We start from the raw sequence: 16,339 nt of genomic DNA, 5'->3' as shown, positions 1-16,339 counted from the left end.
TTTTCTCTATAGGTTTCTACATTAGAGACAAAGCCGATCAACAGAATTAGTTGTAGTCAAGGTCATTCCTAGTCAAAACAAAATTTAAGTGACATGCTTTTTAAGTTTATGATTAATGATATATCTCACATATTAATACAAAAAAATTATAACTAATATTGATAATTGCAAAAGGTATTCGGTTTCTTAAAAATCGTTTATAATTTATGTGAAATTCTGAAGAGTGTATGCTATAGGATCCATTCCATTAGACAACTCAAATTTATTTAATGTAATCAATCCATTTTCAAATAAAAATTGCTTGTTAATTTTTAATGATAATTTTTATTTTATTAAATTTTAATGACCCTTATTAACAACTATCAACACTGTTCGTTATTTCCACAACAGTCATCAGTTCTTACTTCAGATTGTATATTACAATTATTGGATTGCATTATTCTAATAATTTTTTTCGATTCGTAAAAATAATGTACCTAAAATGAATTTTCTTGATTTCGCAGGGACCAATCCCCAATTAAATTAATTCTTCATGCTTTTCATGTATTAGCTATAGGGTCAGGTGGGGTAAATTAGGTATAAAATCGAGTTTTTTTCAGGGTTTGTGGATTTAAATCCTCAAACCCTTTATTATTTTACTTTCTTAGTTATAAAATTTATTGTAAATAAATTGCTGCATTAATTAATTTTAGTTAACGAAATTACTTTCTTGGTGTGTGTTAAATTCCAACACATTTGAAATTGCATTTTTCAAAATATTTTGATTCTTGAGATTGAAAGTACAGATTAAAGTAAACATTTAATGATGTCTTATTATAGATTTGCATAGCTGTAGAAAGTAATTAATTTTTCAGAAAAAAAAAATACAAATAATGTTAATTAAAATTCTACCTTTTGATTGAAAAAGCATGGAATTAAGATCTACATTATATTTTATTGGTGGAAAATGTATTTTTCAGTATTTTCTATAAAGAAATTTTGTGAAATAAAATTCCAATGAGTACATAAAATACATAGATTTTCTGAAAATGTTTTTAGCTTAACTTATCTATTTCGTTATAGGATTAAAAATGAATATTTTAATATGAAAATATATAGATTAAATATTTATTTTTTTAATGAATGACTACATTTATAAATACAATCTGTTTCATTTATTTTGACATTTTAAAAATCAAGAGGAAGAAAAAAAGATATCTCAATTTTAAATTAAAATTATGGTTTGCTAATTGAAACTTTGTTTTAATTGTTAAAGTATTCTTTAAATTCTCTATTTCATCTAGTCCTTAATTTTGAATCATGTATTTGTTTCAAAATGGTTCTATGCATTCAAAGCTATGTATTTAAATGAAAAATTGTTTTAGATAGTTAGAGCTTCTAAAACATTGTTATAATATAGTTTTAATATTCATTTAAGTTTGATTAAACATTTATAAAGATTTTTTAATCATAAATCAAAGTTCTTACAGTGTATTTGAATAGAAATAAAAGAAATGCGATGTAAATTTTAAAAAAATCTGATTTTTTTTTTTTTAATAAAAAAAAATCAGAAAAACGAATCCTGTTTTCTTTTTTTTTTACAAGGCTCTAAAACCTAACCATTAAATTTATTTTACTGAAAATTTTATATACCTTGGATTCATGTAGATTAAATATTAAACATAACTTATCGATTGTTACAGTAATGCATTCAAAAGAACATGTTTTGATACACCCACTTTACCTGATAGTGGTAGGGATATGTCTGTATTGTGCTCTGCCGCATCAACGTTGATCACCAAGGTACCAAATAGATTTTAAACTTTCAATTTTTTTAAAAAAGATGTAGATGTTTGCCCTGGGGTGGCTACGAGATATACCTTTCGAGTTGGTCCCTTTGATGTTTTTTTTTAGTTTCTCCTGTGCTGCTGCCCAGAAGTTGCCAACACTTGGCAATTATTCTGCCTCAGATCACATTACAGAAATCTCCCCATAGTGGATATAGTTCTCAAATTAGTATATATTTTACTGAAAAACACATGTAAATATTGTTTTAGAAATGCAAATGCTCTTAAATAAATGTATTCTGAATATATTTAAAAAAACTAAGCGCTGAAAAATAAATTTTTTTCATATTATTAAATTTAATAGTTAATGTCCTTGGCTGTCAAAATTAAGTTTCACATCAGATGCAGTATTTTGCTGAACTCGAAAAAATTTTGTCAGAAGACAAAAAAGCTGTAATAGTTTATGGTTTATTTGATTTAATATCTATGGCAATTTAAAGTGTTTTCACTATTTATTGCAAACATGTATTTTTATTTAATTTAGTTATTTAAAGGAAATTGTTTTGACTTTTTAAAAAAATTGTCTTATAAAAGCAGAAACATGCATGATAAACTGATTTATATCTTTAAATATGCTCACTAAGTTGTACCATTATGCCAATTTTTTTTATTGTATATTATGGATGGTTGACTGAATGTAAACAATAACCAACTTCCTGAAACCTCAACAAATTTAGAAAATTTCGAGTGTAACCCTCCTCTTACGTTATGTTTACGAGGTGATGTGTGAACAGCCTTAATATCCTAGGAAATTTTATTATTGTGATTTGAATTTAAATTTATGCATGCATTTTACCATTCATAAGAGTTTTCTGTAATTTATAAATCCTAGCAGATCATGAGCCTAAAACAAATTTAAGAAAATTAATATTACTACATGAATAAAGTGTAAAGTTGGCCATGTTTTAAGTTTATCCTTTATTTGAATATATTTGTGCAAAATATCGCTGTTTGTTATTTTTTGGATAGCATCATAGCAAGCTTGCAGAGTCTTTCGAATTCATTTGTTGTTTGTTTTGTAGAAAGTTAAATTGAAAGAACATGTTATATTAAAACCACTACAAGTTATAATAATATTGGACGGCATGCTTTTTCAAGCTCAGACGAAAAATCAATTAGTACAAGTAACCCAGAAGTCTTATGATGAATTTTAACCTGTAACACCATTTGTGCTTAACCTTACATGGTCAACCATCCATATTGTAATTCCCCCTCCCCCGATCTTCTCTCTCTTTAAAAGTGAAAATTAAAATTCAATAATTAATGTTATTTTCAGTGTATAAATTACAATGTAGGGCTATAATCAAGCAAGAAAATTATTTTTTACAGGAATGAGATTTTTCTGCTTTTTAGCGGATTTCCGCTTTTCTCGCTTTTGTCTCTCAAATTTCTGCCTTTTTATCAAAAACTCCGATTCTGTAAAGGTTTTAGTTTTTGTTATAAACATTCTGCTTTTTCTGAAAATTCAGTCGTTGAAATAAAATGATTATATTTATGTCCGAATTTCAAAGATAAACAGAAAATTCAAAATACGTAGCTGCCAACCCTTCTGCATTTTTGCTTATTGTAGCTATTTTCTCCTCTTTTACCAACAAAAAATAAGATTTTTCGTATTTTTACCCTCCTGCCAGATGGCTCGTATTTTCGTAATTCAGACGTCGCTGCTTCCTGTCTACTGGCGCAAAAGCAAACGAAATAATAATAAAAAATAGTGGTTTATTTGCGGTGAAAATATTTATTTGCTCATTCAATTAATCTTGTAAATTTTTATTTATGATGGCTAAACAAAAACAATACAAACAAGCCTTTTAGAAATACCAAGACCAGAATCTGCTAATATCTCGATTCTTATTCATGCAATTTTAACATCAAATATCAATTTTCGTATTTATCTGATTTAAAAGTTGCACATTGCGATTCTTTTTCATGGAATTAAAATATCGTACGTAGCGATTTTTATTTACGAGATTTAAAAATCCAATATCGCAATTTGTATTAACGCGTTTTTAAAATAGCGATTTTATTATCAAACATCGATTTTCGTATTTACCTGATTTTGGATATCATAGCTTTTTCATATTATATATATTTATCTGTTTTTTGCTTTTTCATTATAAAATATAGAGCATTAAATACTATTTTAGACTAACACAGACATAAAAAATATCCTTATCATACAACACTTAGCTAGGCCTAACTATATACCCACTTAACCCCACCTTAGAAAATCATAATGAATTGAATCTTTAAATTTATTCTTAAATTTCTATGTAGAGCTGTTCTTTAATTGTCCCTCTAGCATGCTGAATTAAAATTAATAGTTTTTAATCATAGAAGAAAGTTCATCAACAGCTTAAAATAATGTACTGTATAAATTGATCATGAACAGATAGTTTGCAAATAGGAAATTTTTTATCAGCTTTTAAAACTTTAATAAAAATGCGTGCCATAATTTCAGTAAATATCTCTAAAAATGTTAAACAAATTATCTCAATTTAAAAGGAGAAAATAGATGTTTATAGATACCCCATGTGCCTACTTGACCCTATAATTCAATTTAAAAAGCCCTTTATTCTCAAGTATTAACTTTTAAAAGCCCTTTATTCTCATGATATATAATATGAAATTGTGTATGTAGTCTGAAAAATTTAGCAAATAACATTAGAAGACTCTTTGATTAAATTGTGTATTGTAATAGTATTCTCCAGCTTTTTTTTTTTTTTTTTTTATGGCAGTAAAATGATTTTTTTTTTTCTAGAATATTATAAAACTCTAAAAGGAGATGTTTCCATCCATATTTGTATCTGTTTTTGTTACTGAAATCACAGAAGTGCCAAAATTATTTGCTTGAAATATTTATATTTTTTAAAAAAAATATTTAAGGAAAAGTATCTGAAATACCTAGACCTGTTGAACCTAAACTGCTCTACCTAGAAACTAACTTGATTGAAATTTACACAAACAGAATAATACTTAGTACATTTTTTAATCCATCAAGTATACATGTTAATAACTTTATATTTTTACAGTGAGTCATAAACTCAATATATTTTTGTGAGATGTTAGTGTGTAATATTTCATTTATGTTCTTTGTAGATAGTTCTCGCATATTAAGAAGTTCTCTACTATTCTTTATGAGTCATGTCGCTTCCTGGAGAACAACCCACAACTGAAGCAGAGCAAATTCAACAAGTCAGTTTCATTTCGTAATTATTATTATTTATTTTAGAACAACATGGAAATAAATGTTTTTAAAAAATTTCTTGAAAAAATCCTTAAGAATCAGAATTTTTGATAAAATGGAATTGTATATTCTTTATAACTTCAATAATCTTTTTAAACTCTTCCTTGTTATGCCCTGTTATTTCATTATACTCACTACTCCGTGTTATTTCACTTCCTTCTTATTTCACTATATTTAAACATTTTTCTTCAATTCGAAAAATTAAAATGGTAAAAGGTTTTTTAAAAAAATTTATTTTCTGTTTAATATACTCACTTAAACTCACTTCTAAGTTGATTTTAAAAAATTATTTTACGTTGAAAATTTAAGTTAACTAGTTTAATTTCTGAATACTTATCTGCTAATAAACTTTTATCCTGTTGAGTTACTCAGCTTTTTAACCTGCCAAGTTATTTTTTTCAACCTAAATACCTTATTTTTAAATATTATTTTAGTTTTATGCCTTTATATTTCATAAAGTATTAAAATATTTGTATATTTCTTAGTTTAGAGAATTTCTTATTTCCTACAACAAGCTCTCTGAAAGATGTTTCCTAGACTGTATTCATGATTTCACTGTAAGGCATGTTAGAGATAAAGAAGTAAGCTTGTGATAGATTTTATTTACCAGTTTTAGTTTTCCTAAATGTTGTTTTATGTTATAATAAAATGATTATTGCTTGATGTCAGCAACTGATAATAGAAACTTTTTCCCCAATCTCAAAGGTTTAAAAGATACCCAGAACTTCTCACACATTAAATATGTTTTCTGTAACTCACAACAAATACCTCTTTGAATCAATTCTTTTTTTTTTTTTTTATGCATGAAAATTATTAAAAATCAATATTTTGGGTAGTTTTTTTTTAAGTTAAATATGTCTATTCCATGATTCAAATTTTATATTTCAAAATATTATTGTCATTTTATATTGAATTGAAATCAAAGTAACTGATTCAATCATATATTTTGAATAAAAATTGAAAAATTCCTAGCTAATATCCCCTTCTTTTTTTCTTTTTTTTTTTTAAATTCAACAAAATGACTTCAAATCTTTGTGCATTAAAATATCACATTTTTTATCAAGGCTTTCATAAAATCAATTATTTAACCTTGATAGCAATGTGTTATGGAGTTATCAAAAAATATTTTTGTTCTTAGTTGTACATGATCATATCTTATTAAACTTTCTGAATGATATTGATGCAATGTTTTGATTACAAAATTAAGAAAAACTCATAATATTCTTTTCAAAAAGGAGAAATGGTTTTTATTATACTGAATTTAAATGGTCTTACAATAAATAAATTAGCTTACATTTAAAGATAATTTTTTATGTCATTATTTTTACAATAATTTTTTATGGCTGTTTTTTTTTTATATATTATGAATTTTTTACGTGATAATTTTTTGTGACACTGAAAATCTTAATAGTTATTTATCTATTATATTTATAATTAAAAATTAATCCTGGATGAATCAATCTGCAAAAAACAGATTAAATAATTTCAATGAAAAAAACATTGTAAATTTCATTGCTTACCTGTAGCAATCTTCTTTTGTTTATTATTATTATTATTGTATATATAATGGTAGTGTATAGCGTGAGGATGCCTGTGAATCCTCAGGAAACAGGATGACCCTTCCAGGCATGTTTTCAAGCATGCGCAGTATACTAATCATAATGAGTAACGCCTTCTCCCTGTCCTTCTTACAGACGTCTACAGAACAGAAAATGGCGCGCTCATTTCAAATCAAAGCTTATCAAGAAATAATAAAAGATTATTAAAAGGGTATGTAATTATATTTTATTCGAAGTATTGATTTTCTGCCTTTTCATTAGAAATATGTATTTCCTTAATTGTTGAATGATCATCTTTTTTAATTAATTAATGAACGTTGAATAAATAAAAAGCTTTGCAAGAATCTGTTCAGTTTCTTTCCTATTTTCTTTATTTGATGTTAAGTGTACAATGAAATGACTGGTGATTAAGACGTTAAAATGCAAAAATTGCGAACAGAAATCCGAATAAATTATTTATAGTTTGTAAGTGCAAATATATTTATACAATCCTTAGTATTTAACGATCATTCAATGTAAAGAAAAGGCAGCATTTCATGTATTGAATAAAATATATTTACTGCTCATAATAAGATCTCTTTTGTTCACTCGTTTTTCATTGACTCAAGAGTCTTCACATGATTATTCAATAAAAAATACAAAAGAAATATTTCATAATCATTACAAAATGTGACCCAAGCATACTCGTGATACAATTGGTGTGACTAATATAAAGCATGTTTCCTTAATTAGACTAAGCAATAATGTAAAATTTGAGGCACTTATTTATTGAGTGTAGGTAAATTTTCCGTCATATTTGAGGGGAGTATGAGTTCATGACAAAGTAATGAATTTAAAAAGTTTGGGCCAATATTTTTAACTTCAATGCGAAATAGAATAGACTTGATTAAAATCATCGACAAAATAAGGAAATTTTTGCATTAAATTGACTAACATAATTCGAATTAATTAGCACATAATTTTTGTATTCTTTTCCCAAACTCAATGTATTTAATTACAAATTTACACAAATCATTTTAAAAATTTCTTATATTTCAATAACGCCTCTGTAGATGGCACCACCACTATCTTTCTATCTAAACTTTTTTTTAACTGATGCTTCCCTTCCCTTCACCAACCTTTTGAGAAAGGATACGCATGAACGAAAAACTTACAAAATAGGCTGTTTACTCGACAGCTGGTAGCAATAAATTATGAAAGATAAGATGATTGAGAGGATCCTAAATATTTCAGATTAGAGTTAAAAAAATTAAACTTATAAGCATTCAAAAATGAAAAGTATTTAGGTGCACCTAAAAAAAGCAATCACAGGACGTAGCATAAATAATTTATGTAGTTTCATTATAAATATGTTTTGTGATAAAAATTGTTTAAGATTTTTGCCCTATTGTTCAAGTAAACAGCTGAGTTTGAAAATTGAAATGAAATACATGAACAGTAAGAATAATTAATAAGTTCGAAAATAGGTACAACAGTTACAGTTGAAATATCAATATTAAGTTTTATTGTGATAATAATGTTGTTCGACTAACACATTTATTCTTTAAACTAGATTGTATTTAATAATTATTTGCATTTTTTTCCACGTTTTATTCATTAAAAGTGATTAATTCTTACACAGTTGAAAATTCAAATGTAACGTAATCTTTAAAAAAAAAATTCCAATACAAATTTTACAATTTGTTTTCAACTTCAGAAATTCCATTTCCATCCATCTGTACACATGCCACATTTATATCAAAAATAATTTTTCCATTAAGTTTTGTTTTACTGATCAAAAAAAATTCCTATTGTCCATATTTTCTTGCTTCTCAATTACATTCATTATTTTAAAGTTTTGATGTGAAAAAATTCAAAATTGATATACTTTTCTAACAGGTATTTTTGTAATGGAAATGTTTACATCCTGGCTTAAAGACTGAGAATTAATATTATTTGATTATGTTTTAGACTTAGGTGCGCCCCCCCCCACAGCAAAAATTATAAATGCACTCAATCATAGACTAAACACAATTTTTTGAAAAATATATTATATGAGACAAGAACACTGTGAAGAGATAATCGGGAATTTACAGTCATTCATTTTATTTTTAATTTATAATCATTCATTTTATTCTAATTTATAAAAATTTATAGATTTTAATTTAAATTATTTTTATATGAATTAGCAAAGAATTAATAATCGCGATGAAAAGGCGAAATTTAGAAAAGTACATTGTTACTGAGTAACAACATTGAATTCATCTATAGTAGAGTGCACTACCATTCTGAATGAAGGGCTACGTTCCAAGTATTTGAATAGATTAGATATAATTTTAATGTAAACATAAGTGTTTTACACACAGCTCTTTTCATCAGTCACTAAGTGATAAATTTCTATTAAATTAAATTCTTTTAAATAATTATAATTCTTTTTTATTATCTTAATTCTTTCTTTTTTATCAGTCAGCTTTGTAATATATTTGCATAAAATTAAATTCTCTTAAGCATTAACAACTGAAGAAAACCAAAATAATACTCTCATAAATAAAAATATTTCCTTTTTATCAAAAATAAATGAATAAATAGATAGATTTATCGAAAAATATAAAGATGGGGAAAAAGTGACGGTTTTATATCACATCAAGTAACATAAAAGTATAATTTAAAATCAATTAACTGTAATGTTCTTGAATGAAAGTAAAAAATAAAGAGGTAAATATTTTTTGAGAACATAACTGCAAAGTAAATATTTTAAGTAAAGAAATCGTATGGGGTAATTTAAATTTTAAAATAAAATTAAAAAAAAAACACGCATAATTGCTCAAAATAAGATTTAATATTAATTTAGGATTAAGTTCTATATATTCTTAACCTTAGGACATTGCTAATTAGTGAATTATAAGAGATTTCATGAATATTAAATCATAAAAGTTTTTTCTTCTTATTTTTTTAAACTACCAAAGTAGTGGAAAATTGGGGCTCAAGTCGCAGTCATTGACCCCGAGTCGATGTGACAGTATACTCATGGGGCTCAAGTCGCAGTCATTGACCCCGAGTCGATGTGACAGTATACTCATGGGGCTCATGTCGCAGTCATTGACCCCGAGTCGATGTGGCAGTATACTCATGGGGCTCATGTCGCAGTCATTGACCCCGAGTCGATGTGGCAGTATACTCATGGGGCTCCTGTCGCACTTGGACATTTTTCTGAAATGGAGTGAGATTACGAGATCCCCTCTTTAGATAAAGTTTTATCAAAAGGAAGATTTTTATTATCTCTTCTTTGGAAAGTGGAAGAATTATTTTTATTTTCGGGACTTAGAAATTTTTCGCAAACTAGTATATTTTATTATGCTTTCAATATTTAAATTAATTTGTGAATTATTATTTTCTCAATTAAGCATTATAATTTCAATGATTTAATTTTAAGAATGAGCCTTCAAAGATTACATTTTTATTAATTTTATACTATAAAACTAAAAATTCTAAGCTAATTAAATAGTTTCATAATCAGAATGTTTATATTTAATTTGTTTTCTTCAGTGAGTTCGCTAATGTGATGAGCAACGTTTTTTTTTTTTTTTTTTTTCCCTTCCAGGGACTTAGAAATTTTTTGCAAGCTAGTATATTTTTCTTATGTTTTTATTATTTAAATTAATGTGTGAATTATTATTTTCTCATTACAGCATTATAAAAACATTAATTTAATTTCTAAATGAACCATTTTTTAGAGATTAAATTTTTACCAATTTTAAATTATATGTCTAATAATTCTAAACTGATGAAATAGTTTATTAGTCAGAATGTTTGTATTTAATTAGCTGAGATAGTATATACGTAATAATCATTTTAAGAGATAACTATACATATTCAGTTCAATAAAATGGATTATGTTTTCATTACTTAAATTAATGTTCGAATTATTATTTTCCCATTAAAGCATTATAATAACATTGGTTTAATTTCTAAATGAACCCTTCTTTAGAGATTACATTTTTACCAATTTAAAATGATGTGTCTAATAATTCTAAACCGATGAAATAGTTTATTAGTCAGAATGTTTGTATTTAATTAGTCGAGATATAGTAAATATGTAATAATCATTCTAAGAGATAACTATATATAGTCAGTTGAAGAAAATGGTTTATGAGTTCGAAAAAACTTGATAAATTTGTCTACTCATTATCAGTTATATAGTGTAATTATTATTCATTAATATTTTTATGAAAAATCGTTAATTAAGTCACTAAAACTCGTAATTCATATTTTAATGAAAATCCGTTTAAACTCGTTTGATTAAGGTAGTTCTTGGAAATATCGATGAAATACTAGCGTATTTATCATTAACCTAAGAAAGTTAAGTAAACTCATATCGTCACTCTGTAACTGAAGTTTTCGATAACTATGTCTCGTTTTTAATCATCTGCGTTCCAAAACACTTCAGATTGGTTGTTAATTTAAAGTCAGAAAAATATTCAAAATGTTTGTACTTTGAAAATTTCCAATGTTATTGGTACTTAGAAAATTTCTGAAGTTCTTTGTACTTTGCATAACTTTCAAATTGTTTTGAGTTAGAAAAATGTACAATTTTTTTTGTACTTAGAAATACCCTGAAGCTGTGTGAACATATAAAATTATTTTAGTTGATTAATACGGTACCTTGGTAGTTATAAATTTTTTCAAGCTTGATTGGAATTTAAAAAACTTTAAATTCAGATGTATTGTTGGTAGAAAATTTCCGAAGTTGGTTGTACTTTGAATTATTTTTAAATTGTTTTAACTTTAAAATATTTTCGAAATTTTTGTCCTTAGAAATATTTTGAAGTTTTGTAAACATGTAAATTTTTGAAGTTGGCAAAAATTTATTTAAGAAGTAGCAGAAGTTTATATTTTAAGTAATTTTCAACTTGCTCCGGCTTAGAAAAATTTTACAATTATATGTAATTGGAAAAATTCTGAAGTTCTTTGAACATAGAAAAGTATTTTAGCAGAAAAGAAACGCGTTTATGTAAAATCACAGAAGTTTAGTCACGGAAAAAATTCGAAACTGTTTCGGATTTGTAAAATCTTCTAATAATCTGTAGTTTGAAAAGCTCAGAATAGGTTTGTTTTCAAAAAATTCTGATAATACTTAGAATTAGGAATATTCTGAAGTTGTTGGCATTTTGAAAAATTCTGAAGCGCAGAAGTTTGAAGTTAGAAAAATTTAAGAACTATTACGGTTTTGAAAAATTTTCAAATTATTTGTACTTTGAAAGAATTCCGAATCAGTTTGTTTTCAAAAATTCTGAAAAAACATAGAATTTGGAAAATTCTGAAGTTGTTGGTACTTTGAAAAATTCTGAAGTTTTTAAAAACGGGCATGTAAAGAATCGCAGAAGTTCGAAAAATTTTAAAACTGTTTGTACTTAGAAAATTTCTGATGTTATTGGTACTTAGAAAATTTTTTTAATTTGTTTGTACTTTGAGCAGCTTTCAAATTGTTCTGACTTTGAAAAATTTTCCAAATTTTTCTGCTTAGAAATATTTCAAAGCTTTGCAAATTAGAAAATTTTCGCAGTTGGGAAAAAATAAAATTATTTAAGGAGTTGTAAAAGTTTGGTGTTAGAAAAATGTTAGATTTGTTTCGACTTAAAAATTTTTTCAAATAATTTTCACTTTGAAAAAATTCCGAAGTTGTTTGAACATAGAAAATTATTTCAGTTGGAAAAAACAAGTATACAAAAGTAACAGAATATTTTATTGTTTTTTTTCAAATTGTTTTGACTTTGAAATTTTTTAAAATTATTTATACTTTGAAAAAATTTTGAATCCGTCTGTGTTAGAAATATTCTGGAGTTGCATGTACATAAAATTGTTTTTAGTTTGAAAAAAATGGCTATATATCTAGCAGCAGGTGTTTGGTCGTGGGAAAGTTTTTGTAATTTGGAAATTTTTTAATTTCTTGGTTTTAAAAAAATTCTGAAGTTGTTGGTATTTCTAAATTTCTGAAGTTTTTTAAAAACAGGTATATTAAGAATCGCAGATGTTGTAAGTAATACTGTTGTACTGTTTGTAAAAACTGTTTGTACCATGAAGAATTCTGATGTTGTTGGAACTTAGAAAATTTCTCAAGTTGTTTGCTCTATAAAAATTTTTAAAATTGTCTTGACTTTGAAAAATTTTAAAATTTTTCATACTTTGAAAAATTTTTACATTTTCGTACTTCGAAAAGTTTTGATGGAAAATTCTGATTTCTTGAAAATTCTGAATTTTTCCTGTTTTGTACTTAGAATTGTTTTTGAATTCTTTAAACATAGAAAACTATTTTAGTTGGGAAAAATGGATCTATAAGAAGTTGCAGAAGTTTATTTCAAATTGTTTAGACTTCGAAAAATTTTCAAATTATTTATACTCTGAAAAATTCTTAATCTGCTGGTTTTAGAAATATTCTGAAATTGTTTGAACCTAGAAAACTTTTTTTTTAGTTTAAAAAAAAAATGGATAAATAGAGAATCGCAAAAGTTTGAAGTCTGAAAAATGTTCAACTTGCTTAGACTTTGAAAAAATATTCAAATAGTTTATACTTAGGAAGATTTCTAAAGCTGAGTGAAGTCTATAAAACGTTTCAAATTTTTGTACTTAAAAATATTCGTAAGTTGTTTAAATGTAAAGTTTTCCTTTCCTTTGTTGGAAAAAAAACGGATTTATAAGGAGTAGCAGGTGTTTGGACGAGGAAAAATTTTTGAACTGTTTCGACTTTTGAAAGTTGTCAAATTTTTCGTGCTTTGATAAATTCTGAAACTTTTGATTTTAGAAAAACTCTGAAGATGTTTAGTATCAGGAAAATTCTGAAGTTCTGAAAAAACGGATAAATAAGGAGTCGCAGAAGTTTGAAGTTAGAAAAAGTTTCAAACTCTTAATACTTTGAAAATTCTGATGTTTTAGGTATTTAGAAAATTCTGAAGTTGTTTGTACTTTGAAAAACTTTTCTTTTTGCACTTTGAAATATTCTGAAGATACGTGAATTTGAAAATTTCTGAAGTTGGCAAAAACAAAAAGGAGTTGCAGAATTTTAAAGTTAAAAACTTTTTTTAACGTGCTTCAACTTTGATAAATTTTCTAATTCTTTGTACTTTGAACAATTCTCAATCTGTTGGTTTTAGAAAAGTTCTGATGTTGTTTGAATACAGAAAATTTTTTGAATGTGAAAAAAAAAAAAAAAAACGACTATATAACGTATAGCAGAAGTTTGTTCTTTGAAAAATTTTCGAATGTTTTGTAATGAGAAAAACTCGGATATGTTCATTACTTAGAAAAATTCAGAAAATGTTTTACTTTTGAATAATTTTCAAATTCTTTTGGCTTTGAAAAATTTTCAAGTCGCTTGTACTTTGTTTAAACATAGAAATTTATCTATGTCGGAAAAAGCAGCTTTATTACGCCTAGCAGAAGTTTGGTCTCGGAGAAGTTTGAATATATTTCACCTTAGAATATTTTTCAAATTATTTGCACTAGTTGGTACTAAAGTTGTTGGTACTTGAAAATTTTTTTAAATTTTTTTAAGTGAAAACATTTAAAAAATTTCTTTACCTAAAATTATAATGAAGTTGTTTGCGCTTTGAATAATTTCCAATTGCTTTGACTTCGAAAAACTTCAAAAAAATTTCTTCTCAGAAATATTCCAAAATTATTTGAATATAACACAATTTTTGAAGTTATTTTTTAATTTCTTTTGATTTAATTTTTTGTTGATACTTTTAATGTTTTTGGTACATTTAAAAATTCTGAAGCAGTTTGTACTTTGAATAATTTTCAAATTGCTTTAAGATTTACAGAATTTTCAGACTGTCAGTACTTAGAATCAAATCTTAAGTTGTGTGAACTTAGAAAAATATTTCGAACTATTTGGACTTTAAAATATTCTGATATTCTTTGAACGTAGAAAACCTTTTAAGTTGGAAAAAATGGCTATATATTGAGAGTAATCAGTAATACCTTACCAGTGGGGTTGAACTCTGATCCCTACTAGGGAAGCGGATTGTAGCTCTTGAGTCATTTTCAAATTGTTTTGACTTTAAAAACGTTTTCGAACCATTTGTATTTAGAAATATTTTGCAAATGTTTATACACAGAAATTTATTGAAGTCGGAAAAAACAGTTATATAACGAGTAGCAGAAGTTTGGTCTTGAAATGACATTGAACATAACATGAATTCTGATTCAATGAATTGAACATAACATTGAACATAAATTCTGAAGCTGTTTGCATTTAAATTTGTTTTGATTAAAAAAAGTTTCAGAATTTTTCAGAGTACATAACTTATGTTATGTTCAATGTCATTTCAAGACCAAACTTCTGCTACTCGTTATATAACTGTTTTTTCCGACTTCAATAAATTTCTGTGTATAAACATTTGCAAAATATTTCTAAATACAAATGGTTCGAAAACGTTTTTAAAGTCAAAACAATTTGAAAATGACTCAAGAGCTACAATCCGCTTCCCTAGTAGGGATCAGAGTTCAACCCCACTGGTAAGGTATTACTGATTACTCTCAATATATAGCAATTTTTTCCAACTTAAAAGGTTTTCTACGTTCAAAGAATATCAGAATATTTTAAAGTCCAAATAGTTCGAAATATTTTTCTAAGTTCACACAACTTAAGATTTGATTCTAAGTACTGACAGTCTGAAAATTCTGTAAATCTTAAAGCAATTTGAAAATTATTCAAAGTACAAACTGCTTCAGAATTTTTAAATGTACCAAAAACATTAAAAGTATCAACAAAAAATTAAATCAAAAGAAATTAAAAAATAACTTCAAAAATTGTGTTATATTCAAATAATTTTGGAATATTTCTGAGAAGAAATTTTTTTGAAGTTTTTCGAAGTCAAAGCAATTGGAAATTATTCAAAGCGCAAACAACTTCATTATAATTTTAGGTAAAGAAATTTTTTAAATGTTTTCACTTAAAAAAATTTAAAAAAATTTTCAAGTACCAACAACTTTAGTACCAACTAGTGCAAATAATTTGAAAAATATTCTAAGGTGAAATATATTCAAACTTCTCCGAGACCAAACTTCTGCTAGGCGTAATAAAGCTGCTTTTTCCGACATAGATAAATTTCTATGTTTAAACAAAGTACAAGCGACTTGAAAATTTTTCAAAGCCAAAAGAATTTGAAAATTATTCAAAAGTAAAACATTTTCTGAATTTTTCTAAGTAATGAACATATCCGAGTTTTTCTCATTACAAAACATTCGAAAATTTTTCAAAGAACAAACTTCTGCTATACGTTATATAGTCGTTTTTTTTTTTTTTTTTCACATTCAAAAAATTTTCTGTATTCAAACAACATCAGAACTTTTCTAAAACCAACAGATTGAGAATTGTTCAAAGTACAAAGAATTAGAAAATTTATCAAAGTTGAAACACGTTAAAAAAAGTTTTTAACTTTAAAATTCTGCAACTCCTTTTTGTTTTTGCCAACTTCAGAAATTTTCAAATTCACGTATCTTCAGAATATTTCAAAGTGCAAAAAGAAAAGTTTTTCAAAGTACAAACAACTTCAGAATTTTCTAAATACCTAAAACATCAGAATTTTCAAAGTATTAAGAGTTTGAAACTTTTTCTAACTTCAAACTTCTGCGACTCCTTATTTATCCGTTTTTTCAGAACTTCAGAATTTTCCTGATACTAAACATCTTCAGAGTTTTTCTAAAATCAAAAGTTTCAGAATTTATCA

The 16,339-nt window shown here is 25.8% G+C and overlaps 1 protein-coding gene across 3 annotated transcripts in view; it reads left to right on the top strand.

The window, feature by feature from the left end:
• Positions 1 to 23: 23 nt before the first annotated feature.
• The window catches only part of LOC107448450 (mitochondrial import inner membrane translocase subunit Tim9), a 35,657-nt gene continuing 19,341 nt past the window's right edge, over positions 24 to 16,339 (top strand). Inside the window, exons 1-4 of one of the 3 annotated variants that reach the window (XM_043050822.3) lie at positions 33 to 174; positions 2,131 to 2,219; positions 4,923 to 5,018; positions 5,556 to 5,651. In XM_043050822.3, coding sequence (XP_042906756.1) covers positions 4,968 to 5,018; positions 5,556 to 5,651 — 147 coding nt within the window. In that variant the 5' untranslated portion in view covers positions 33 to 174; positions 2,131 to 2,219; positions 4,923 to 4,967. Of the gene's footprint in view, positions 272 to 2,130; positions 2,220 to 4,922; positions 5,019 to 5,555; positions 5,652 to 16,339 lie in introns of all 3 variants that reach the window. The other 2 variants (XM_016063640.5, XM_016063639.4) reach the window with 2 other exon arrangements.

This window comes from Parasteatoda tepidariorum, chromosome 6 (genome assembly GCF_982258835.1).
Source record: "Parasteatoda tepidariorum strain Cologne lab strain chromosome 6, Ptep-v5.0, whole genome shotgun sequence".
NCBI classification, from domain to species: domain Eukaryota; kingdom Metazoa; phylum Arthropoda; class Arachnida; order Araneae; family Theridiidae; genus Parasteatoda; species Parasteatoda tepidariorum.
This window is presented reverse-complemented; position numbering and strand designations above follow the sequence as displayed.